We start from the raw sequence: 25,741 nt of genomic DNA, 5'->3' as shown, positions 1-25,741 counted from the left end.
AATATAGGATAACTTGCACAACTTTCATTTTAGTTGTTAATCTGACAGTAATTACATCCAAGTTCACCAAATTTTGAACCTCCTAAATTGGACAAGAGCATAGAAGAAAAATCTTTAACGAGAACGGAGAACGTTTAACTAAGCTTTTTTAATGTGAAGACAGCTTAGTCATTTTATAACTGGCATTCCCACATACTTTCATACTTCATGTGCAGCTAAAAGGGATTCCAAAAATGGTGAAATTCTTTCCTGCCTAGAAAACATTAAGCAAATCCTAATCTTATTTTAAAAACTAAGGCCCAATTTCTACCCCTGAGTGCCTAGTTAGGTTCCTGAATCCATATGTAGACACATAAATAAGTGCTCTAATCTTCAGCAGCACTGAGCAGCCAGAATCTTGAAGTCAGTGGAGCTGGAGGTGCTCTGCACTTCTTAAACTGAGGCCACTTTTAATTAAATAGCTATATTTGCATTTAGGAGCCTAACTGGGTATCCCAGGATATGAAAATGTTGTCCCAAGTGCTTATTGATTAGTATAAATGAGGCAACAAATTGGCATAATTAAGAAATGATTTTTGGACCGTAATTTTAATTCACAATGCAATGCTTAATTTTAATGCACAATGCTCAAATGATCACGATAAGCGTTCACTGAAACTTATTTCCGCTGAAATGTCTTTCTGCAGGCTTCATGAATTTGATGAACAAGTTGCAGCAGTTCGGGAAGGGATGGCCCGGGTTGTTCCTGTTCCTCTTCTTTCCCTCTTTACGGGATATGAACTGGAAACAATGGTATAGGTTTTCACATTCGCTACTTCTGCTGGATTGATGATGTAAAATTAGGCCATTTACTTGAGTCTTACTGATCCAACTCTCACGTTTTAGCTCTAGTAAAAACATGCAGTCTAATTATAGTAGATTGCATGTAATTTGTAGGTGAAGGAGAGGAGTAGCAAATATTTATATAGTTGTCCGATCATACTTTCACAAGCATTACTTTTTATGCAGTTGGGCAGTGTGATGTAATAGATTAAGTGTGGAGCTAAGGATCAGGAACTGCTGAAATCTGACATTTGACTTGGAAAGAGATCATTGAAAGAGCTGTTGAGGGCTAATTCAATTTTGTACAGCACTTCAAAGTTGTAAAGTGTTAAGTTTAGTCATTGTCCCTGATGCTAAGCTTCACTGTTTGAAGGAGTTAATGGACCATAACTAGTAGATGTTTGGAATGTTCATTTTGTCATTGAAAAAGCTGATTAAACTTTTTGATGGAAAGAAGGGAACAAATTGCTTTTGACCAATTTCTGATCAGTTCTTTTTCTTGTCTTCATGTTTTAATTTCAGGTATGTGGAAGCCCAGATATCCCACTTCACCTTCTGAAGTCTGTAGCAACATATAAGGGAATTGAACCTACCGCCTCCTTGATACAGTGGTTCTGGGAGGTGATGGAATCCTTCTCCAATACAGAACGATCTCTCTTCTTGCGTTTTGTATGGGGCAGGACAAGGCTACCTAGAACTATTGCAGACTTCAGAGGCCGGGACTTTGTTATTCAGGTAAGGTCAAGAAACCTGCAGGTTGGTAATGAAGGAGTGGTGGCAGACAGGAAAATGTGTTAACTTCACTAAAGAAGTTTAATATCAAGTTCACTTTAGAGTTTATAGAGCAGTAGAGGATGCAAAATGCATAACTAAGCAACAGACTTTCATTTAAGTATTGTCCTTGGTCCAACTCTGGCTATTTCCTGTGATGGGCAATTTATTTATTTATTTATTTTTGAGATACCCTCCTCCAAACCACCACCTCCTGCCTATTTTGCTTCTGTTGGTGAGTTTCCCTCAGTAGTAGTCACCCTTGATTTTGCTAGTATTCACTTAAGAGACACATTATCGTATTAAATGTTTCAACTTCATACACTGAAGCTATGTTTTTAGCACTGGAGGATTTTTTTATATTTTACCAGTTACATAGCGAATAGTTTTTTATCTAGCTTGTTCTTTAGTATATACTGTTCATTTCTAAGAGCCTCATACTATAGAGAACCATGTTTTTGATTTTGTATGAAGAAGATATGTTTGACTTAGTTATTACTTTTAAAAGTCTTCTTAACATCAGGGTAAATGTGTGATTTTTTTTTTAATTACTTTTTTTTAATCCTAGTCTTATTTTAATATGTTACCTCTGTGTTGTTGAACAATAAAACTAATGGCTTGTGCCTGTTGTCTGACAGGTTTTGGATAAATACAATCCTCCAGACCATTTCCTTCCTGAGTCCTATACATGCTTCTTTCTGCTGAAACTGCCCAGGTATTCTTGTAAGCAGGTACTGGAGGAAAAACTGAAATATGCCATTCATTTCTGCAAGTCCATAGACACTGATGATTATGCCCGGATAGCACTGACAGGAGAGCCAGCTGCTGATGACAGTAGCGATGATTCCGACAATGAAGATGCAGATTCTTTTGCTTCAGACTCTACACAGGATTATTTAACAGGACACTGAAGGAAATAACATAAGAGACAAATGCGTCACAAGCACTGAGGCATGAAACGCCACTAGTGGCATTTGAGCAAAGGAGTACAGAATATGTGTAACCAGAGGAATACTAATCTTCTGAACGTTTGTTACTCACAGTAGGAATAATGGAGTATAACTTAAGACATCTACTTAGAATAAATGGCACGGTATGTGGGCATTTAACATTTATTTTAAGAGGTGAGAGTGTCCCCCATAAGACTGCACTACATTTAGAAGCTTTGTGTTTACTAAAGTGTTGTAAATGTTTATATACATATGGTAGTGCAGCATCCAGAAAAAGCAGTGAAACCTTTAAATTGTGGGTGCAATAGATTTTTTTCATAATAAGTGTTGTGTTATGTGTAACTTCTTGATTGTATATTGGAAATACTGTGCAACAGCTGATAGTATTATAAATATTTCAATTAACTTTACTAGAAGTTTGTTTATTAAAAAACTTTTTGAACATTAAATTATCAGTATTCCTTGAAATACATCTATAGGTAATTAAACAAAAAAGGTCATTAGGTTCACCACCTCCCCTTGTTTGTATATTTTAGCTTATGCATTATGTATCTCAAATCGATACCTTTCTGTGAACAGCATCATAATTCTTATCATGGAAAGTGTATTGTATAGAATTAATTTGTGCCATGTATATGCAAAAATTATAATTTCCCTCTAAATAAAACTTCTGTCACAAAGACTTTAGTATGACTTTTTATGGTAATGTATAGAGGGTACGTAGAAGAGAACTGTAAAATGGTTTAAATCTTTAAGGCTGTATCTATGCTAAGTTCTTTTTCTGCAGCCCAGTGTCACAACCCATTGGCCCGCTCCCTCAGGGGGTTCCCTGGGGAGATAGACCAGCATTGTATGTTGCTAACACTGTGGCAGGCATCACAAGGCATTTGGGGAAGGGTGAAAGGTGTGAGTGTGGAGTGAAAGATTCCTTTGCAGGTTACGAGAGGCCGTAGAGGGAGGAAGGGAGAAGAGAATGGGTTAACTCAACACTCCAGCTAGGTCCGAAGATAAGATGCTGACTCCAGCCGAAGGCCACAGCACGCAACCAACTCTCCGCTGCCTGCCAAGAAAGACGGGGGCCTGGATTCCAACCAGGAATGAGAGAGGATTCAGCTGAACAGAACTGCAGGGGCTGCGAAAACTAGTGAGACAGTGAAGGCCAGCGAGGGGGAAAACAATAGCTTTTACGTCTCTGAAGCCGGTGTGTTTAGGGAACGCTGAGGAAGCCACGGGAAGGCGGGTTTGGACTGGTACAAAGAGCATGGGGGACAGATGTCCATGAACGAAACGCCCCCAAAAGACCCCAGGACTTAAAACCCTCCTGAGAGCTGAAGCAAATCGGAGATCAACAGCGGACATTAGACGGCCTGTGCACAGGACAGAACTCTTGTCTACCCTTCCCCCTCTTCTTCTTACATTACACCCAGGCTTGGCCAGCCTCGGGTCGTGCATGTGTGAGTATGAAAGTGGGTTAGAGCTGTGGCACTAACACTTTCTTTCTTCCTCTGAGTGATGTGGGAGCGTTCCCAGCACTCACTGCTGTTGTTTTATTAATAAAACTTCAAAACTTAGTCACTTGGTGTGCTCCTTCATCTCCTCCCCTAGTGATACTGCGGCCTCAGCCTGATCACCTGACGCCTCAGGCAGATGGGTAACATAATTCTGTCACGCCAGTACAGTAACTCCTCACTTAAAGTTGTCCTGGTTAACGTTTCATTGTTACATTGCTGATCAATTACGGAACATGCTCATTTAAAGTTGTGCAATGCTCCACTATTACGTTGTTTGGCTGCCTGCTTTCTCCACAGCTGGCAGCCTCCCTACACCCCGCCCCCCCCCCCCACGGCGCCTGCCGGCAGAGTCCACAGATCAGCACCTTCCCCCTCCCCGCTGCCTCCTGCCCGTGGCAATCAGCTGGCTTGTGATGTTTGGGGGGGGGGGGAGGAGCAAGGACTTGGAGCACAGGCTTCCCCTCCCTCCTGAACACCGCAAACCAGCTGATTGCCCCGGGCAGGAGGCAGTGGGGGGAAGGAGGGGGAGCCTGCATGCTGAGTCCTCACTCCTCCCCCTTCCCTCCTGCCTCCTAAATGCTGCAAGCCAGCTGATTGCCACAGGCAGGAGGGAGGGGGGAGGAGCGAGGACTCAGCATGCCTCCCCCTTCCCTCCCTGCCTCCTGCCTGCGGCAATTAGCTGGCTTGCCGTGTTCAGAAGGGAGGGGGAGGAGCGAGGATGCAGTGTGCAAAGTAAAGGGGGAGGAGGGGGGAGTCAGAGGAGGCAGGTCAAGGGTGGGGGCTTGGGGAAGGGGTGGAGTGGGTGGGCTGAGGGTTGAGTGATGACGATCCTGACAGGGAATACAGCTCTAAAGTGATTAGGAAAAAGAAAAGGAGTACTTGTGGCACCTTAGAGACTAACCAATTTATCTGAGCATAAGCTTTCGTGAGCTACATCGTGATGCATCCGATGAAGTGAGCTGTAGCTCACGAAAGCTTATGCTCAGATAAATTGGTTAGTCTCTAAGGTGCTACAAGTACTCCTTTTCTTTTTGCAAATACAGACTAACATGGCTGTTACTCTGAAAAATGATTAGGGGAGTTGGTCATCTAAATGACTTACTATAAAGAAATTTACCAAGGAAAAAAAAAAGGAAAGCAAAACAATCTCTAGATGTGTTTTTTCCAGTTCAGAAAGTTCAGCAAGAGGAGCAGCCGGACAATCCATGCTCTTCCACTCTCTGACTCCACCACCTCAACCAAGCTTCATACTCAGCAATGATGATTGTAGTATTAAATTGCTTGTTTAAAATGTATATAATGCCTTTTGTCTGGCAAAAAAAAATTTCCCTGGAACCTAACCCCTCCTATTTACATTAATTCTTATGGGGAAATTGGATTAGCTTAACTTCGTTTCACTTAGTCGCATTTTTCACTAACATAACTACAACATTAAGTGAGGAGTTGCTGTATCTCCTACAATTCTGCTGCACATGGGCTTCTCTCCTCTATGCAGCTTTCATAGATGAGCCAAAGCTGCATTGCCTTGGCGACGTCCTGTTCTCCCACTTGTTGACAGATCTTCTGCCTCTGCAGCAGCAGACAGTGGTGGTTCGCTTAGCTCCCATTCTTTTTCTTTTGACTTCATTGCTTTGGGCATTTTTCAGGCAGTTTGAACTTTTTGCTTCATGCTTCCTTGCCACATCCTAGTCCAGTGTCTGAGCAGTGCAGTGGTCACAACCACCTAAAGCCCCTGCTGCAGTTCCTCCTCACTGGGCTCCTCTGCCCCATCACAGGCATGGCAGAGAAACTGCTCAAGCATCAGGCAAAGTCCAGAAAGCTGCTTTGCATACAGAGCACCTTTTCAGGTTCAGCAGAAGGCAAATGATGCCCAGCCTGCTCCTAGTGAGCCAGCCACCCCTAACTCTAGTAGGGCATAAAGCTCTGAGTCACAAGCATATTGAGTCCCCTACCCACCCAAGTAGGCATAACTCCACTACAGAGAAACCAACCAAGAGACAGATCAGAACAGACTGAGACTCTAAGGACAAAGAGGACTTTATCCAGCCTGCCCAGGGGGATAAGTCCTGGACTAAAACAGGACCACAAAGATAACCCTACTGGGATACTGGTCCCCACCACAAGGCCTAAATTGGGTCTTAGATGGGTAGAGATGCTGGGTTCCTAAATAGCGCCCCCTGCTTCCCCAGTCTGGATCAGATCCCATCCACAGGAGAGTGGAACTCGGATGAGAGAGAGACCAGGGGAGGGGAAGAGTTCTCTAGAGGGATTTGGCTCCGTGTAGAGCAAGTCCCAAGAGACCACATTCTGGCCATGCTCAGGCAGCCACACCTGCAAAGTGTGCCAAAAAGTCAGAAAAGCCCAGAAAGTACAAAAAATATCCAGAAGGCACTTGTCCTTTGAGTCAGTTGCTGCTGCCTCTACCAAGAAAGGAGAGCTCTTGGGCTTAGAATCTGAGCAGGACTCAGGTAAAATGGAGCTAAAATTCCCCCTACCTTTCCCTGGAGAAGTTTGAGATCATGTGAAAAAGTTTGAGGCCATTCGGTCTCTCATTGGCCCTAAGAGTCTTTACAGCAATGCTTGTGGTGATCATAGCTAGGCTCAGGTCACTCACCTATACCCCTTTCTGGATGACATTCTAATCAGGGTGCTGACCTAGCCTGGGTTCTAGAACACCACAGTGTGAACTTCAGACCTCCTGGAAGCCCATGGTTTTGTGATAAGCACCAAGAAAAGTTCCTTGATCCTGGAAGTGGACATAAGTATGTCAGTGGCAAAGTTCTAACCATTACTCGACCGGTTCCAGAAGATCCAAGATCTCATTGCCATCGTGCACAAGTGCGCCAAACCCACCCTAGCTTGGTGCCTTCAGCTGCTGGGGTCATGCATAGGGATCACCCCACTGACAAGATCCCACAGCAGGCGCCTAGGCCTTCCTTCTGAAAGTATGGGACCTCTCCCTAGAACACGTGAAAAATCATGCGATGAGCCCAAGCCCGGTACTGTACTCTGCTCTCTAGCATGATGGACAGTCCCTGGAAACATCCACAAGGGGGGCTTCCCTATGCCTTCCAGACCCTCTGGTTCTTACAATGGATGCCAGCGTGCTAGATTGGGGAGTACACTTGGGACTCAGAATGGTGTAGGGTACCTGGAGCGCTGAGGAGAGGAAACACAGCACAAATCTCCTGGAGCTTGGAGCTGTCAAACTGGCTTGCAGCAGGTTGCAGAGCTACCAATAGGGCAAGTTGGGCAAACTTTTTGGGCTGAGGGCCACATCTGGTTGGGGAAATTGTATGCAGGGCTGGGGCGTGGGATGTGGAAGGGGATGCAGTGTGCAGGAACGGGCTCAGGGCAAGGGATTGGGGCAGAGGAGGGGTGTGGGATTTATGAGGGGGCTCAGGGAAGGGGGGCAGAGGGCAGGAGGGGGCTCAGGACAGAGTTGCGGACTGCGTGAGGGTACTCGGGGCAAGGGGTTGGGTTGCAGGAGTGATGTGAGGTGCAGGCAGGGGGCTTAGAGCAGGGAGTTGGGGGATGGGGGTGCAGGAGGGGTTCGGGTTCCGGTCAGGCGCCACTTACCTAAAGCGATTCTAGGGTGGTACCGGTGCGTGCCAGGGCCAGGGCAGACTGCCTGCCTGCCCTGGCCCCATGCCGCACTGCTTCGGGAAGCGGCCAACACCATGTCCCTGCGTGGCCCCTGAGGGACAGCGGGCACAGGGTTCCGCATGCTGCCCTTGCCGTGCCTCCAGGTACCTCCCCCGAAGCTCCCGTTGGCCGCGTTGCCTGGAGGCAAGGGCAACGCACGGAGCCCTCTGCCTCCCCTCTCCTGGGCCGCAGGGACGTGGTGCTGGCCGCTTCTGAGAGCAGCGCGGGGCCTCCAGCACCACAGGGGGCAATCCTGCGGGCCGGATGCGGCCCACATGCCATAGTTTGCCCACCCCTGCTACAGGGCAATCGTCCTGGGCCAATCAGACAATACAATCACAATTGCATACATAAACAACCAAGGAGGAACAAGGAGCGTAGCTCTATGTGCAGAAGTGATGGAGATAATAGAATGGGCAGAAAAGATCCTCGCTTTCCTAAAGGTGTTACACACAGAAATGGAGATGAATCAGGAAGCAGACTTGCTTAGCAGATGCAACTCAGAATGATGCCTGAACCAGGAAGTTGTCTTCCATCTGATCTCAGACATGCAGTTTTCCCTCGGTTGATCTGTTTGCAAGTTGCAAAAACACCAAATGGCTGAAATACTTTACTAGGGAAGAAGATTCCAAGTGCAACGGGGCACCAGTTCCCATGGACAGGTAGCCGTAAGGCCTGCTATGTGTATTCCCCCCTTCCGTCGAAAGCAAAGTTGGTCGTGATAACTCTATATAGGCCAAGGAGGCCATGGTTGTACCATCTGATAAAGCTGAAACTGAATTCACCATTACAACTACCACCCAACAGCTTTCCAAAGCACTCTTCTCCACCCAAATCATCTTAAGTTGAGAAGCCTGGTTATTGAAAGCCTGTCTTCTGAAGTCGTCAGGACTTTGCTCGTGTCCAGGAGAGTCTCCAGGATAAAAGCCTGTTCCATCGGGACCAAGTTTAGCCTTTGGTGCCAGGAGAACAATGCTAATCCAAGAGATTCTGGAACTAGATCTACCTTTGAATTTTTCTAAGAAGAGATGGATCAAGGTTCTCAGCCCCACACCATAGCACAACAAGTATCAGCCATTAGAAGAGTTCTATCTTGAAAATCTTCGGGCTCTTTGGAACAGAATCCCCAGGTAGCCAGATTTCTCAGAGCAGTCAGCCTGACCTGACCAGTCCTTCCTAAATGGGACATACTGCAGGTGTCGAAGGCCCTAACCACTCACCCTTTTGAGCCTCTCCAGATCAGCCTTGTGTATATCCATCAAAACCTGTTTTCTGGTTGCCATCATATCTGGTAGTCATGTTTCAGAGCTATCTGTATAGGAATCCTACTATATGTTCCATGAGGACAAGGTGGTACTGAAAACACCAAACTTTTGTCTCCCGGGTTCTCTTTCCCGTATCTTGGAAGAGATTATCCTTCCTTCTCCCTAAAGCCACAGCACCTGATTTAGAAGCCGTGGCACACTTTAGATGTCAGAGCACTGAAAAATCTCTCACCCTCACAGAATCCATGCAGAGGTCAGGTGTTCTGTGTGTCTTCTTTCACTCAAAATGTTAAGAGCTCAGAATCGCAAGACTAGATGGGTCAGATTGTGCGTTGTTGAGGCCTTACAAAGTGTCAGGGACTCCTGTTCCAGAAGAAATCAGGGCACAGTTCATGAGATCCATGGCCAGGGGCCAAATGAGCATGTACCTCCACTGTAGAGATATGTGGAGCACCCACATTGTCATGGGTTAACACCTTTTATCAAACGCTACAAAGTGGATTTTCTGTCCTCCACAGAAGCCGTCTCTGGCAGGAACATGCTCCAGGTGGTGGTCTTGTAATGGCCTTGCCTTTTGGACAATTCTCAATGCGGTGGGGAGTCTGTCTCTCTTTTTCAGTTTACCTTTTCTTGTTCCTTATTATTCCTGTTCATTGGTGACACTGGACTGCAGAATGGAAAATTTCGTACTTGATAATTTCCTTTCCGCTAACAGCATCTCCCACAATTTTACTCACCCAAGATGGCTTTCTGTCAAGAGTCAATATTTTATTTGGTGTATTTACTCTGCAGGGAGTTGACCTGGCATATGTGGTTAATGATTTGGACATTAATGTTAGTTATACTTTTTCTCTTGAGTTTTTCACCCAGCTTTGGAATGACTTACTTGTTGGCAAGTGGGAGAAGAGGGCATGGTATGCTCAAGCCGCACTGCAGCTTTGAACCACCTCCAGAAGCTGCAGATAGGAAGAGCACAGCCCATGCATAGCAGAATTGTGGGAGATGCTTCTAGCAGAAAAGAAATTACCAGGTAAGAAAGTTTCTGTTCTGCCAATTGTAAATGCTGGCGCTGCTTCACCTGTGGTAACAATGGTGGGTGTGTTAGTGTAGGCAGGGCTTTAGGCTGCCACCAGGGTGTTAAGCACTGTCATAAATTGTTTCAGAGCAAGTCTACACACCGTCGTGGTAAAATACTAGTGATAACCAACACCTTGTTTATGCAGGTACTCCTATCATTGTCTCTGCTGGTTGAGGTGAATCCATGTTAGCAATGGAGGGAAAACTCTAGTATAGACAAGGCTTAAAGCACCAGCCAGTCCCAAGTCCCTTAAGGCAAGTAGAAGAATAAGATGAAACACTCAGGTCCTGTCTATATGTACAACAGTGCAGACTAAAGCACTTAAGTGAAGATGCTACTAAGCCAGTGGGAGAGCTTCTCCCGTTGGTGTAGTTATACTGCCGCTTACAGAGGTGGATTATCTGGCCACAGGCTAGCGCTGTCTACACTGACCTGTCTTGCATAGCACCTTATGCTTGAGGAATTTAGAACACTTCACACAAACATTAAGACCCTGAAATGTTTTGTGCCTGGGGAGATCTCTGTACACCACAGAAATCAATATGGCTCCATGCAGGTACAACTGTTCTCCAGCAAACAGTGAATTGCAGGATTTGGTCTTATGTCTCTTTAAGTAGGAAAATAGATCAGCTATACATATGGTAAAATAGCAACAATATTTCCTAAAACAACCAGTTAAGGGTAAACTTAGATCAAGATTAAATCACCAATATTTTTTTACCAGGATTTTATCTTGAATACAGCTGAGTGAATAACCAAGTTTTCGGTTTGCTGGAAGTTTTGGGGGGCGGAAAAGGGTTTGGGTCAAAATAAAAATGAGAAATTCCAAAATTTTAAGTGAATTGGTAAAGTCCATTTCAGGTCAAATGAAATGTTTATTTGACCTAAAGATTTTATTTCCAGGTAGTTTTAAAGGGCTAGATGAGGGAGAAGGGAGGTGGTGATGGTGCCTTCTTCTAACTTTTAGCCTAATGTTTAGAGCGGTCACCCAGGATATGGGAGACCTAGGTTCAGTTTCCTTCTCTGCCTGCTGTGGAGTAGGGAATTGATCCTGGGTCTCCGACCTCTGAGGATGAGTGCCCTAACCATCAGGTTACAGAGTCATTCTCTCTCTCTTTTTGGCCTGATGATTATTCATGTGTCCTGGTGAGTGCCCTAAACAGTGGGCTAAAAGTTATCAGGAAGGGGAGCACCTCTATCCCCAGCCTGGTTTTGTGAATGGCACACAGTTCCTTTTTGAAGCTTGAACATGTTTTTGGTCAAAAACATCTGGCTAATTCTTGTTAAATTTGCATATAGATTTAGGTCAACCAAAACGGCATTGGGGGGGAAGAGTGAATAAACTATTTGTCCAAAAAACTTGCCTGGTGCTAATATTGAGTGGATAGATATTACTGTTTACCTTATTACTAGAATTGAAAATAAGCCCTTTGACCTTTACGTTAACATTTCTAGAAACTCTGCTCTTTGTTGGCTCTTATTTCAACTCCCATTCTCCTCTGAGTCGTCCTTATGGCCATCAAATCACTTTTTTCCTGAAACTTACACTTTATTTCTAGAGCTGGTTGAAAATTTTTGCACTTTCTGTTGAAATTTCAAAAGGTTTTGAAACTTTGACTAACTACAGTGATGTCTGACACCCTTCAGAATGATATAAAATATCAGCTTCTTATAATTAAGAAGTTAAATTTCAATCAGTTCTTTCATAAACCAGCATCTTGCTTGTAAATACAAAAAACCCCTAATTATGAGTCCCAGATGTTATAGTGTGCATTCCTAAATATACAAGGACTTCATTGTGTCATAGGTAGTGATGCTATAGTCAAAGCAGAGGAAGGATTCCATTTTCTTCTCTTCAAATTGTGGATGTACTATAATTTTTTTTCCAGAGAATCATTCTTCGGTCTGACATTTTTTTTATGCTTGAAATTCTCAGTTCAAAGAAATATATTGTTGAAAGTTTGACAAAAATGTGTTCAGCTGTTCTTGACTGAAGTAGTGGCTAGAACAGGGATCGGCAACCTTTGGCACGCAGCCCACCAGGGTAAGCCCCTTGGCGGGCCGGGCCAGTTTGTTTACCTGCCGCATCTGCAGGTTCAGCTGATTGCAGCTCCCACTGGCTGTGGTTCACTGCTCCAGGCCAATGGGGGCTGCGGGAAATGGCGGCCAGCACATCCGTCGGCCCGCGCTGCTTCCCGCAGCCCTCATTGGCCTGGAGTGGCGAACCGCGGCCAGTGGGAGCTGCAATCGGCCGAACCTGCGGTTGTGGCAGATAAACAAACTGGCCTGGCCCACCAGGAGGCTTACCCTGGTGGGCCACTTGCCAAAGGTTGCCAATCCCTGGGCTAGAATAACTTTTTGTGAAAAAACAATTTTGCACAGATTTGGGGGCCCTTTAACTGTTCCTTTAGGCTTCTAAGCATTTGAAAACAATATACTGTGTAAACACAACACAATTTACCACTAAGCTCTTTCCCAGTCCCTAAAGTGTGACTGCTAAGATATATAGAGGATCATACCTATATTTGGAGATGGCAAAGCAGACGGAACAGTGTTTGAATGAACTGCTTTTACTAAACTTAATGATTTACAGGTAGCATTAGCTGCATTTGTTGCTTGTGAACTGCAGCAAAATTTGACTTAATAGATGAACTCTAGGGGAAGCATTTCCAGACTTTGATCATCTTTTTGGCTCCATTCACTTCTATAAAACTGTGGAACAAAAACTCATGGAACTTTGCCCTAAAATTCTTGGGTATCCTGTATTTCCAACTAGTGTCATCAAAGGTGACTTAGTTCAACTGGGAAGTTGTTGGTTTCCACTGGAATTATTTTTTAACAGTGTAAAACATACTGTTGGTCTCTCTGACAGACTGAAAATCCTGCTCTTCAAGACCCATTCTGAATGCTTATTTCTAGAAGCAGTCCAGTAGCTGCAGCAGTTCAAATTAAGACCTATATTCAGATGGTATTCCATCCCTCTCAAATGGGCATCTAAGTCTCCTAGAGCTCTGGAGAGATCAATGCGATGGGAACAGAGGACCTCTGCCATCACTAGCAACAGCACTAGGGGTCCTACATTGCAGGAGACAGTACAAGTTTTGTAATCCATCATTATGTATTGCAGTGATGCCTAGAGGCCCCTGTCAGTATTTGGCGCTCCGTTGTGCTAGGCAGAACACAAACATGTAGCCCATGCACAGAAGAGCTTACAATCTAAGAAAAGTGGCATACACTGGAAGGGAGAGATTAATACAGTCAAATACATTTGCATTTTTCTTTTGGATTATTAATAAAAACACTGTTTTTCACTGCCGCATAGTCTAGACCTTGGGAAGTGGTTGACTTCTTAGTATGTTTTAATTAACTTGGTCTCTTTCTCAGGTGTTGAACCTAACCAGGCTCCTGCCCACACAAACAACCCTCTCACCAGAGTTTGGTGCTTTCAACTCAGGCTACCTAGTCCATTCTGGGGGACAGGCTTAAGCCTGAATGCTCCTTTCACTCAGGCTGATTACCTGCCAGCTTTTCAGTATGGATGCAGGCTGAACCACTTGGGTGCAGATAGTCTTCCATTGCCTTCCCACAGTTCTGCTCCAGGTGTCCAGAAGAACACACAAGTTCTCCCACAATTCACTGGGAAAGAATCATAGAGTCTCTCATATTACTGCAGTGCAAAGAACCATGGGATCTGATCCCAGAAGTGCTAGTGCCTTGTATGGGTGAGTGCAGCACCAATATAGACCCAGTAAATTAAGGGTGGCTTTGCAGAATGGCTTCTCACACCTGACCTAGGCCAATCCAGGTGCTTAGACCCAGGCGCTGGTCATTTGGGCAACTCTGTAGTGAACACATGCATGTTGGAGCAGAAGCCGGGTGGGGGAACAGCAAAGTAATTATTTAGCTGAGGACCCAGTTGAGCAGATCAAATAGGCATTAATCAATCAGGCAATTAATTAGGAGCAGATCAGTGAGTTAAGATGATTGAGGTGGTGATTGATGTTCTAATTAAGTGGTCATTGCTGAGAAGACATAGGGCATTTTAATGAGGTTGCTGCAAGTCCCCAGGTGAAGTTGTACCAAGTAGAGGACAGTGGCTCAGCCAGCAGAGGAGTGAAAGTTTGTGGATGGGATCAGTCCCTTGCTGCTGGTCCCCATGCCTGCCCTGCTTGAGAGCCTGGGCAGGGAAGATGTCAGTGGCACGAAAGGCCACTGGTGCTTCTGTAAGTGAGGGATAGAGGGACTATACACCTCCCCTTACAGCTGGTCCCCATTGCTTGATTTGCTTAGGGATTTATTTGATGCTTTAGATAGAAGAAATAAAACTAGACTTGGCAGTGGAAATTCTCCTTGTTTTGTAGGTGCAGTTGCCATGAAAACTTTCTCAGCTTTCTCAGTCCAGTGGACTAGAAATATGGCTGATTTTTTTTTCTTGAGCCAAGAAAACTTGTTACAGCCTGAAGATGCACTTCCCAAAGTCACCTATATAAAAAGTACAGGGAAGATACAGTATGTGATGTGTGACATTGTGGCATGTGTGGCATACTATCATACATGGTGATAGCTAGCCCTCTGCCCCAGTAATCCAAGTGGTGCAATCATTTTACATACTTTCTTTTGGGTCCTCAGAAGTATTTTTTTTTTTAGTTTTTACAATGGTCATTCTTTCTTCCCACACTACAGACATAACACGTATTATTGAAATATCAAGATTTTAAGATAAAATCTTCCAACAGCTTTAATTCTAGTTATTATATAGAACGGTTCACAGAATTGGGTTAATGATGTATTTAATGAATAAGCTCTTGAGATCAAAGAGTCTTTTGTTAGAAACTACTTATTTTTTTCTCTTGAAAAGGCCACTTGTTTTGCAAGTAATTGACTGTTAAACTGACACATGGTTATGTGTAAACAACAGTGTAAAAAGTCTATTCCTTTTGTCGTCTGGTTTTTAGATGGCTTAACCATTAAGAAGAAAAACAAGATGCTCCTTTAGCTAAACAGAAACCTGTTGTTTACAGTGTTAAGACCTCACCGATTTTTACTTTTGTTCTTAGATGATGTGTGATCCCTCGGCTTTAAAATATGCCACCCAAGTTTCTAATTTCCTTGAGATAGTTTAAGGTTGCTCAATAGGAAGCACTTCTTAAAAAGCTGTCACTTCTAAGGGTCCAAGAAAGGAAACTGAAACGTTTCAGATGAAATTAATATATTTAGTCTATTCATTCTGTTCTGTGAGCATTATCAACAGGCTTTAATTCTGTATCTGACACACATTTAGGGAGGGATGTCCTGCAGGTGGTAAGAAATGAAACTACTATGATAAATTTCATAAGAGGGGCAAGTGTACATCCAGTATGAGTTTCTAAAGCAGTATACTGTGATACCTAGGGAAGTGGTGGAATCTCCTTCCTTAGAGGTTTTTAAGGTCAGGCTTGACAAAGCCCTGGCTGGGATGATTTAGTTGGGGATTGGTCCTGCTGTGAGCAGGGGGTTGGACTAGATGACCTCCTGAGGTCCCTTCCAACCCTGATATTCTATGATTCTATAATACAGCTTGGCCAGGGGGCAGCAGGAGAGTGATAGAGGGGAGATATGTAAGCCCCAGAATGATGAGCGCCTTATTCCCTGTAGAAGGAAGAGAGGTTGCTATAGATTAATTAGAGCACCTGAAGCCAGTCACCTGATAAAACCCCCCTGCTTCAGTCAGACAGTTGGAGGAGTTGAAGCAGAGTGGTTTGGTGTTGGCGCACAGAGCAGTTTGGAGGAGAGCAGTTTGGAGGGAAGCAGAGGAGAGTTTGGAGAAGTGCTGTGGCAGGCCAGAAGACCAAGACCCTAGGTAAAGGGAAACCTGGCTTGTGCAGAGCAGAGGGACTCCAGAGACACAAGGGGTTGGGAGAAACCTAGCCCAAGCAGAGAGGGGGCAGGAAGCCCCACAAGCTGAAGGGCCGGAGAGGGAAGCAGCCCAGGGGAAGGAATCGCTAGTTCGAGTGGTTCGCCGCTATCCCTAGGGCCCCTGGGCTGGGACCCAGAGTAGAGGGCTGGCCCGGGTCTCTCCCTCTCCACTCCCCTTCTCTGGGATACTAGTGGGACAATTGATACCCCAGATCAGGGGCAAGAAATGGTGCCCTGAAAACCCCCCACCACCACAAGAAGAGAAAGCGCGGGACCCATCATAGTAGTGCTGGCAATTTGCCACAATACTTGCTGGGCTTTGCTTTTCATGTCTGAATTCAAAGTTTTAAAATTGGTTGTGTGGTGCAGAACCTTGTTAATGTTAACTCTTTTGGTACTTAATTCCAAGAAGTAGTCCATTTTGGGTCCTCTGTCCGTTTCATTGGAATGTCTATATACATGCACGACTGACCGAAGAAAACTCAATTGGAGAAATTCAAGCTGGCCTTCTGTTTAAGGCAGAGGACTGGAATTCAGGAGATACAGGTTCTATTCACATAGACTTCTTATCTGTACAAATCAGTCTCCCTGTGTTTTTCCTCAGGTTACATCAAGACTCAACAAGGTCAGAAATGCACTCGGTCAATGCAGAAAATCCAATTGAGTAAAAGGCTCTGAAAGTCAAAGTTCATGTCTTCCACAGAAATGCTCATCTCCAATAGAATAGGATACTGTTTTGATGAATGTGATCTCTTATGAAATCTCTGCAGATTTCTTGTAAGGGGCCAGTGACTAACAATACTTTACGCCCTCCTGCCAGCATGCTGTTCAGTGGGAATTGGCAGGTCCTCTGGATATGCTGCTGCTCTAAGTGAAGAACTAATGTAATTTGTGAGAAAAGATGCTCATGGTGACAGAAAAGTGTTACATCAACCATTAAAATAGGCTGCAGATGGCAGGCACTAAGCACGAGAAGGTACAAACAAAAGCAAGGGAGTAGTCAAAAAGTTTCTCGCCTTAGTTGATTGTCATGTTATGCTACAAAAGCATGGGAATAAGGTGGTCAGCATAAAAAAAAAAAGCAAGAAATGAAATTGAAAATACAAGCGTATATGTTTGTAACCAGATTAACTTCATTCCAGGGTTTGTTTTCTAAAATTGTGAGTTAGAGAATGCAGAGGAGATTAGTAGGAAAGACTTTGAGCCAGTATTAGTTTACACTAGGTAGCGACACAGAATGGTTGTGCTTAGTGTGTGTTTAATGACATATTTTATGCAGTGCTTTGAAAAAGAGCAGAATGGGTGGAAGCTTAGCTAGAATTTGCATATGGGCTGTTAAATTTAAAAGATACTGGTATGACATGCACCTCTTTATGGGGGTAGCGGGGGAATGAAGTGCTCCTCCCATTTCTTACAGAAGGTCTGACAATTGCTCTTCATGCTTTTGTGAAAACCTTGTATTAGGAAGTGGTTCTTCATATGCCAGCTCTGGGCTACATGGGAGGTGTTTTGCCATACCAGAGCTGTTCTAAGGCAGTTTCATTGCTAGGGGCCCAGTACGCATCACCATATTGATCCAACATCCCTGGGGGAGTGGGGGACTCCTTGTGGTGACCACCACAAGCAGGGGAAGGGGCATTGAGGTGGGGTATGCCTAGAGCCTGGATTACCTTCGTCTGGCCTGATCCTGAGAGGCATCTGGACAAATAGGAAGAAACAGAAGGATAGTTGGAGATGAGGAAGCATCTAAGAGCGTTAAACATATAAACAAAATGCTGAAGATGCTAATTTAGACTAGCTTAAGGACTACATTTTCTCACGTGGCTGGACAATGTCTATCACGTTTGGGCTCCTCACTGACTCCTGCAGGCTATGGCTTGAAGATCCAGTTTAACATTTAAGATTTGAAGGGTGTAGGTGTTGAAGTAATAGCCATCTGCTGGTTACTTTTTGCACAGACTTTTTTCAGAAGACTGGTACCAGATGAAAAACGTTTCCCTTACATTTTAAACTGGCTTAAAATCATGTGCATGCTTCATAAACTGAACATCATTTCATAACTATCATGTTTGAGCTGTAAAAGTTGTCAGTGGCTCTTTTCCGTAGTAATATGTCAAGCAGACGTGATTCCCCAAGGACAAGCTCCACAGTGGTGCAGGGTTTTGCATAACAAAACTTTATGAAGGGTTGTGAATCAAAACCATGTTCCTCTGTCAAGGAAATGGACTTTGATTTACTCGATGTGCTAAAAATTACTAAAACTAGTTCTTAGTATTCTGTCCCAAAAGATCTAATATTGTCCATGCTTTGAAGCTGAGTTTGTGTGAAAGAGAATGTTTTCTATTTAAACGCAGAAATTAGAGATGAGGGAAAACCTATGTTTGCTAGGCCATCTCTTTGTTGATGGTGATGATGCAGGATTCAGTTTCTTTAGAACAATTTTTGATCATGTTTTAATGTAAAATCCCACTTATAAGTAGTTAAAAAGCAGTGGTCTCCAAACTGTGGAGGAATGTTCGGGCCAGCACATGGAAGAGGGAGCATCATGCTCCACCCCCAGTCCTGCTCCATCTCTGGTCCAGCTCCACCTTCAGCCCAAGCTCCATTGCTGAGGAAGCTTTAGCTGTGCAGTAATGGAGGGGATTGCAGACAAGATTCCGGTAAGGGGGGGCTTGACTGGAAAAGTTTGTGCACCACTGTTATAAAGGGTTACCAAAACATCTATTCATCATATGTTAAGTGGTGGTTCACCTGTCTGAGTCTAGTGGGTTGCTTATAACCATCTGTCACCTGCAATTTTGCACGTATAACCATCTATAAGATACTACTCATTTCTATAATATGCTTATAACTTCTATTAACCATTTATAAACAGAACCTTAAGTTGAAGTGTGATGCAGTGTTCTACTCTTTTGTCCAATATAGTAGTAAATGACCTACCTAATAGGGTGACCAGATTGCAAGAGTGAAATATCAGGACACATTGGGCGAGCGGGCGGGGGGCGGGGAGGAGAAGAGACAGACACAGGTGCACAGCCCTGACCAGAGCCATGAGAGGGGGCAGATGGAGGGGAGGGGGGCCTATGCCGCGCCACACAGCTTGCCGGCCCAGCACCCCAGAGGGATCCACTATGCCCAGAGCCCCCCCACAACCCTTCCACCACAAATGCACAGTGCTGTGTACACACACTTCTGCCCAGTACCCCCCTGCCCACAGCCCCACCACAGCTGCCGAGCCCCCCACTCGCTAGTTTCCCAATACACACAGATTTCTCCTCCCTCCCTTCCTTCCTCCAAGTGCCCTTCCCCACAGCCCCACCACCACAGCTACAGAATGCCCCACACAGACCACCAGTGCCCTGACACACACACAGATCTCCCCCACTGCCCAGCACCCCAAAACACACAAACCTCCCCCACTGCCTAGCGCCCTCCACACACCTCCCAGACACTCACCATCACGCCCTGCTCCCTTCCCTGGCTGCACTCACCAGCCCTGCTGGGAGGTCTCTGGCTCCTAGGGTGAGAGCGGCAAGGGGGTCTCCAGACTCTCCACGTGCTGCGCCCGCTACAGGCACGAGCTCCGTGGCTCCCATTGGCTGGGAAAAGCACCAATTGGAGCTGCAGAGCAGGGCCTGCAGGGGCCGGCAGCATGCAGAGCCTCCCCACCCAAGAGCCAGAGGCATCTGCCAGGGGGTGAGGTGGGGAGTCCCGGTGCTGCTTACCTGGGGCGGCTCCTGTCCCGGGAAGCATCTGGCAGGCAGGTCCCCTGGCTCCTAGGGTCATGGGTCGGGTGGGGAGGGGGGGCAGAGGGCTCTCTGCCTGCTCCCAGTGCCTGCAAGCCCCACCCCTGCAGCATGTGGCGCGCTTGCCAGCAGGCGGGCGCCGGGAGCTGCCCCAGGAAGCGGTGAGCGATGGTGCTGCAGCTGCGGTCCAGACGGTCACGATACTGGGACAAAGGGTGTCCTGACCGACGTAAGGTTGGGATGCAGGACAAATCTTCTAAAATCAGGACTGTCCCCATAATATCTGGATGTCTGGTCACCCTACTACGTAAGCAACGGGCCTAATACACTGCACATGGCGTAGTGATCTTTGTGTTCTAATCTCAGTACTCACTTTAACATCAATAGACTTTCCAGTTGTCTTCTTATGAAAGTACATGGTCATAGCCAATATTCTGGGTGTGGTCAATCCTGAAGCACTTTTCTGATTGCATCTCCCCATTGTCTTATCTTAATATAATATACAGTATTATGTTTTTAAGGTTGCTTTTTTGGATGGCCCATCTCTTTTTATCAGGGACTCTGAATTCTTCTGCTCTTTGTCAGCTCTCACTTGAAGGATTAATAGAAAAGCCAACAGGAAGCCTGCAGAGACGAGCAGATGTTTCATGAATAGACCACTGGTTTTTTTGTTCCCTTTATATGAAATAATCCATTTAGCATCTCCTGGTTGTGTAATCTCCTCAGCATCTATGCCATATGGTGAATCCAGGAAGCTAGACAGAAATTCATAAAAGGTTTTCAAAGTATTATGTGAAGACTAATGTAGTTGAATACAGCATTAGTGGGTATGGGCCATTTAGCAGGCTTGCTCACATTAACATGATGAGATCATTTCCCACAGTATTGTTTATTTTAAGCAACAGAATTTCCTTTATTCAAAAAACTAAAGTCTAGAAACTCTGAAGCCACAAGCCAGTTGACACATTGACTTCTGAAAAATGCTTCTTTCCTGTCCACGTCACCTGTAGAAATTGTGGCCTTGCTTTGACTAGAATTTAAGATGTGTTATCTATCCTACCCTAGCTAATGCATTCTAAAAGTTGAGGATAGACAATGTGTCTTTACCATTTTTGTACATGCTGGGTTAAAGCGGAGGTGGGCAAACTATGGCCCGCAGGCCACATCCGGCATGCGGGACCCTCTTGCCCAGCCCCTAAGCTCCTGGCCTGGGAGGCTTGCCCCCAGCCCCTCCCCCGCTGTTTCCCCTCCCCTGCAGCCTCAGTGCCCCATGCTGCCGGTGTAGTGTATTAAATTGCTCCGCGTAGGAATGTGCTATTGGTAGCAGTTACGGAGAGCAATTTACTACACTACACCGGCGCAACGCTCTGGGTGCCAGGCAACATGCTGGGCAGCGCAGCTGTAGTGCTGCCAGCCACTGGTGGTCTGTGCTGCATGGTAAGGGGGCAGGGAGAAGTTTGGGGTTGGACAGAGGGCAGGGGAGTTCGGGGTGGTGGTCGGGGGTGGGGTCGGGGAATGAGGGTATTGAATGAGGGCAGAGGTCCCGGGGGAGCAGTTAGGAAGGAAGGGGGTTTGGATGGGGCTGTGGGGGGCAGTAAGGGGCAGGGGTTCCGGGGGCGGTTGGATGGGGCAAGGGTCCTCGGGGGGCTGTCAGGGAATGGGGGGGGTTGGATGGGGCAGAAGTCTTGGGGGGGGCCATCAGGGGGTGAGAAGCAAGGGGGGGCGGATGGGGGCGGGGGCACAGCCTCCCCTAACTGGCCCTCCCTACAATTTCCAAAACCCGATGTGGCCCTCAGACCAAAAAAAGTTTGCCTGCCTTTGGGTTAAACGCTATGGAGGAGAATAGGTTAGGGGCAGTGTACCTTGTCTAGTGGACTTTTAAAACATGTCAGTTAGAAAATGCATGATAATGTGCTAACATTACACCTTTAAACCCACATGTAGACAAGTCCTATACCAAATACATGAGGTTGGTTGTTTGTAATGGCAAAAAATGGGGAAAGCCATATTAAGGCGGCGGGGGGGAAGGAAAGGAAAAGCCGATTCTGAACTCATGGTAAACTTTCATGGGAAATTATATCTGCAGTGTTGTCACTGTGTTGAGCTACACATAAAAGCTTTTGATATTACTTCAGAGAGCTGTCTCTTTCATCAACAGAAATTGGTTCAATAAAAGATGTTCTCTCCACCACCTTGTCTCATGGGTAACTGAGCACTCAAGTATCCTTTTGGTTTACAATAAATTGTTTTAAACTATTTCAGAATAAGTGTCCATGGGGAGTTATTCTGGAATAGCTATAGCTATTAAATTCATACTTTTCCTTATTCCAAAATAATTTTCCCATGTAGATTAGGTTTTCTTGAAAATCACATCAGCTGGTTGATGAACCATAGGGTCATGACCAGCATGTATGCTTTGACAGCTAAGTCATGCTTCTTTTGATTTATATATACACAGGCACACAAAAGGGAGACAGCTTATGTACTGTACATGAACTTGAGATAACAAAAAAACCCAAGCATAACTGAAGTGAAGTACTACAGTTCCACACAAATTGTCTGATATGCTGCTGGTGAGTTAAAACCTCAGAATCACCCTTACTCTTTCCTGGTGTAGACAAACCCTCAGTGAAGGGCTGATTAGACTGATAGTTTTTCATATAAATTTCTGGTCTAAATATCACAGAAGTAATAGCTGTGACAAACACACATTTTATTATAGTCTTTGACCAAGGGTAATAGAAGTCCCTTATTATTCAAGCATTGATGTAAAATGAATAAAGATCCAACAAAGACTGAACAGTAGAACAACCAGCACTTTATTAGCCGTTTCCTGAAAGAGGAAGATCACAAGATTGACATTTTTAATTTAGTTCCTCTTGTTTTAATTGCAATACAGTACAGCACACACTGTATTGTATTGTACAGTTTTGGCAAATTGGAGTTGTGCTGTATTACTTACACAATAGGACGTTTATTTTAAACAGTAAGTGTCACACTGGCTGGTATGGGTCACAACTAAGAGCGCCAATCTCAGGTCAGACTGCCAGAAAACAGGGGTTGTTCCCAAACTCGTGATATAGTCTATCATAAGATTTCACCAGGCCAATAACAAATGTGTGCTTCCAAAATGCTATACGAGTTGTTATAAAGCCACAGACATTCCCCTTCAGGCCCTGTAGCCCCTCATGTACCATCCAGACAAACCAGACTTCTGTGATAAATGATTATTAAAACCAGAAATCACACACTTAGTTCTACTGGTTCCAAAGACGCTCACCCCAGGTCAAAATATACTTCAGGTCTTACCCCAAACCATGCTGGTAGCCAATCCTTTAGTAACTAAAAACTAATGGTTTATTAATATAAAAAAGAGGAGAGTTATTAAATTATTAAAGTGAATCATATCCATTAGTTGATTTCAGACTTCGGAGATCAGGATAAGAGCAGTGATGTGATCTGCCAGTTTGCAATAAGTCTGGTTCACCCAAAAGATTAGGGGCCATCAGTCCAGTGTTCATAGCTTCCCTTTGTTAGAAATCAGTCCAGAGATGTGGAGCAGGAAAAAGGTAAGGAGATGTCAGTCTCCAATTTATACCCCCCAGTCCATGTACATGGAAAGTTACTGTCTCAAACATGGAGTCAGGGATGACATGTTCTACATGCCATGCCGAGGCATCCTCGGGAAGGGCCCCTTGGAAGAGTTGATTTTCCCAAATGGCCCATCAACCATGGCTGGCTGGTCTTAATATAAATCTGTCCTGTGGGTGTTACCTAGGAACACAACATGTTCAAGATACAAACACACAGCAAAGATCCATAACTTTGTATACAATGATAATACACACATGTAAACAGGATAACATTGTTCAAATCACAGCCTTTCCAATGATACTGTACAAGGCATACTTTGTATAAAATTTATCACAATTGTGCAACAGTGGTGATACATCAGAAGTCGTACCTTAGTGTAAACATGGTCATGTTTCTTTTTCTACAGTGTCACAGTAAGGTGGAAGATGGTGTAATCTTTCTCTGCAGTATGAAACATTATAATGTCCGAGGTGCTGTGAGTGTGGCAAGATGGGAGGCTGCCATAGTTGTTTTGGATATTCATATGTGGTATTTGAAGGGCTCTAGTTAAGGCTGCAAGTTTTTCACAGATTCCATGACTTTCCATGACTTCTGCAGCAGTCAGTGTGCCTGGCCCCAGGGGCCACCTGGGCAGCTCAAGCAGCCCCTGCACCAGCCGCACCAGCTGTTGCTGGGGCAGTCTCAGGTCACTGCCCCCAGCAGCAGCAGGCGTTTGGGTGCGGGGCTGCAGCTGAGGACTCTGGGCGGTGCTTACCTCGTGGGGCTCCCCGGAAGTGGCAACATCCCTCTGCTCCTAGGCGGAGGCACAGCGAGGAGTCTCTGCATGCTTCTCCTGCCTGCAGGCTCCACCCCCACAGCTCCCATTGGCCGCGGTTCCCAGCCAATGGAGGGCTGCGGAGCTAGCACTCAGAGCGGAGGCAGCACACAGATTCCTGGCCACGCCTCCATCTAGGAGCGGAGGGGGATATTGCTGCTTTTGGGGAGGCACAGAGCCAGGTAGGAAGCCTGCCAGCCCCTTCAACTCCTGCCCCCCAGCACCAGTGGGGGACCCGGCTCCCCCAAGAACCTGGGCCACCCCCCCAGCACCTGCGACACCCCTGGGCTACCCCCCCTTCAAGATTTAGTCAGGGGTATATAGTACAAGTCATGGACAGGTCACAGGCTGTGAATTTTTGTTTACTGCCCAGGCCCTGTCCACGATTTTTACTAAAAATACCCGTGACTAAAACATAGCCGTAGCTATAGTTAATCAGGTCTCTGCAAATGGAAGGCTGGATTCTGCCACTCTTACCTTGAGTAGTATTAAGAGCTGGTGTGAACAGCTGCCGGAGGCAGCCATTTGCAGTGCACAAGAAATTTTGTAGGTCCTGCAAAACACAAGAACATTGCTATCTATTCTCGAGTGCCATCTACTGGTACCTTATCTGTTAACTACTTTCACATATACAGATAGCAAAAAGAAAAGGAGTACTTGTGGCACCTTAGAGACTGTCAAGGTTCCTTCCCCACTCTGAACTCTAGGGTACAGATGTGGGGACCTGCATGAAAACCTCCTAAGCTTACTTTTACCAGCTTAGGTTAAAACTTCCCCAAGGTACAAACTACTTTACTTTACCTTTTGCCCTTGGACTTTCGCTGCCACCACCAAACGTCTGACACCGGTTACTGGGAATGAGTCCGTTTGGAAACGTCTTTCCCACCAAAATCCTCCCAAATCTTACACCCCCTTTCCTGGGGAAGGTTTGATAAAAATCCTCACCAATTTGCATAGGTGACCACAGACCCAAACCCTTGCATCTTAAGAACAATGAAAAAACAATCAGGTTCTTAAAAGAATTTTAAGAGAAGAAAAAGTAAAAAGACTCACCTCTGTAAAATCAGAATGGTAAATACCTTACAGGGTAATTAGATTCAAAACATAGAGAATCCCTCTAGGCAAAATCTTAAGTTACAAAAAGGCACAAAAACAGGAATATCCATTCCATTCAGCACAGCTTATTTTCTCAGCCATTTAAAGAAATCAGAATCTAATGCATATCCAGCTAGATTACTTACTAAGTTCTAAGACTCCATTTCTGTTCTGTTCCCGGCAAAAGCATCACGCAGACAGAGAGAGAGGCTTTGTTTCTCCCTCCCCCCAGCTTTTGAAAGTATCTTGTCTCCTCATTGGTCATTTTGGTCAGGTGCCAGTGAGGTTATCCTAGCTTCTTAACCCTTTACAGGTGAAAGGGTTTTTCCTCTGGCCAGGAGGGATTTTAAAGGTGTTTACCCTTCCTTTTATATTTGTCATGTCCCCCAAATCACAGATAGGGTGAAACGCTGGCTGGGATTTCTTCCTGGAGCTCTAGGAAAAAACAGAGTTAATAAGACACATGTGTTAGGGGGCTTATTCCTTCACCCACTTATTCCCTGGTCCTTCTCGCATGAACAGAGAGCAACAATACCCGAAGTCCAAAGGTGCAAA

At 45.2% G+C, this 25,741-nt stretch overlaps 1 protein-coding gene and 1 long non-coding RNA gene across 6 annotated transcripts in view; one reads left to right on the top strand and one right to left on the bottom strand.

The window, feature by feature from the left end:
• HERC2 (HECT and RLD domain containing E3 ubiquitin protein ligase 2) overlaps nucleotides 1-3,898 on the top strand; it is a 197,846-nt gene extending 193,948 nt beyond the window's left edge. For all 4 annotated transcript variants that reach the window (XM_074965634.1, XM_074965610.1, XM_074965626.1 and 1 more), the window contains exons 91-93: nucleotides 687-792; nucleotides 1,345-1,557; nucleotides 2,232-3,898. In XM_074965634.1, the coding sequence (XP_074821735.1) occupies nucleotides 687-792; nucleotides 1,345-1,557; nucleotides 2,232-2,504 (592 nt within the window). In that variant the 3' untranslated portion in view covers nucleotides 2,505-3,898. The remainder of the gene's footprint in view (nucleotides 1-686; nucleotides 793-1,344; nucleotides 1,558-2,231) is intronic.
• The window catches only part of LOC141995002 (uncharacterized), a 59,449-nt gene extending 33,997 nt beyond the window's left edge, over nucleotides 1-25,452 (bottom strand). The window contains exons 1-3 of one of the 2 annotated variants that reach the window (XR_012641233.1): nucleotides 25,145-25,285; nucleotides 24,569-24,644; nucleotides 23,442-23,457 (exon numbers count right to left, since the gene is read on the bottom strand). This is a non-coding gene — a long non-coding RNA (uncharacterized LOC141995002). Of the gene's footprint in view, nucleotides 1-23,441; nucleotides 23,458-24,568; nucleotides 24,645-25,144; nucleotides 25,286-25,332 lie in introns of those variants that run through there. The other variant, XR_012641232.1, reaches the window with a different exon arrangement.
• Between the last annotated feature and the right edge of the window lie 289 nt (nucleotides 25,453-25,741).

The sequence above is a fragment of the Natator depressus genome, chromosome 1, assembly GCF_965152275.1.
Source record: "Natator depressus isolate rNatDep1 chromosome 1, rNatDep2.hap1, whole genome shotgun sequence".
Taxonomy (NCBI): Eukaryota; Metazoa; Chordata; order Testudines; family Cheloniidae; genus Natator; species Natator depressus.
This window is presented reverse-complemented; position numbering and strand designations above follow the sequence as displayed.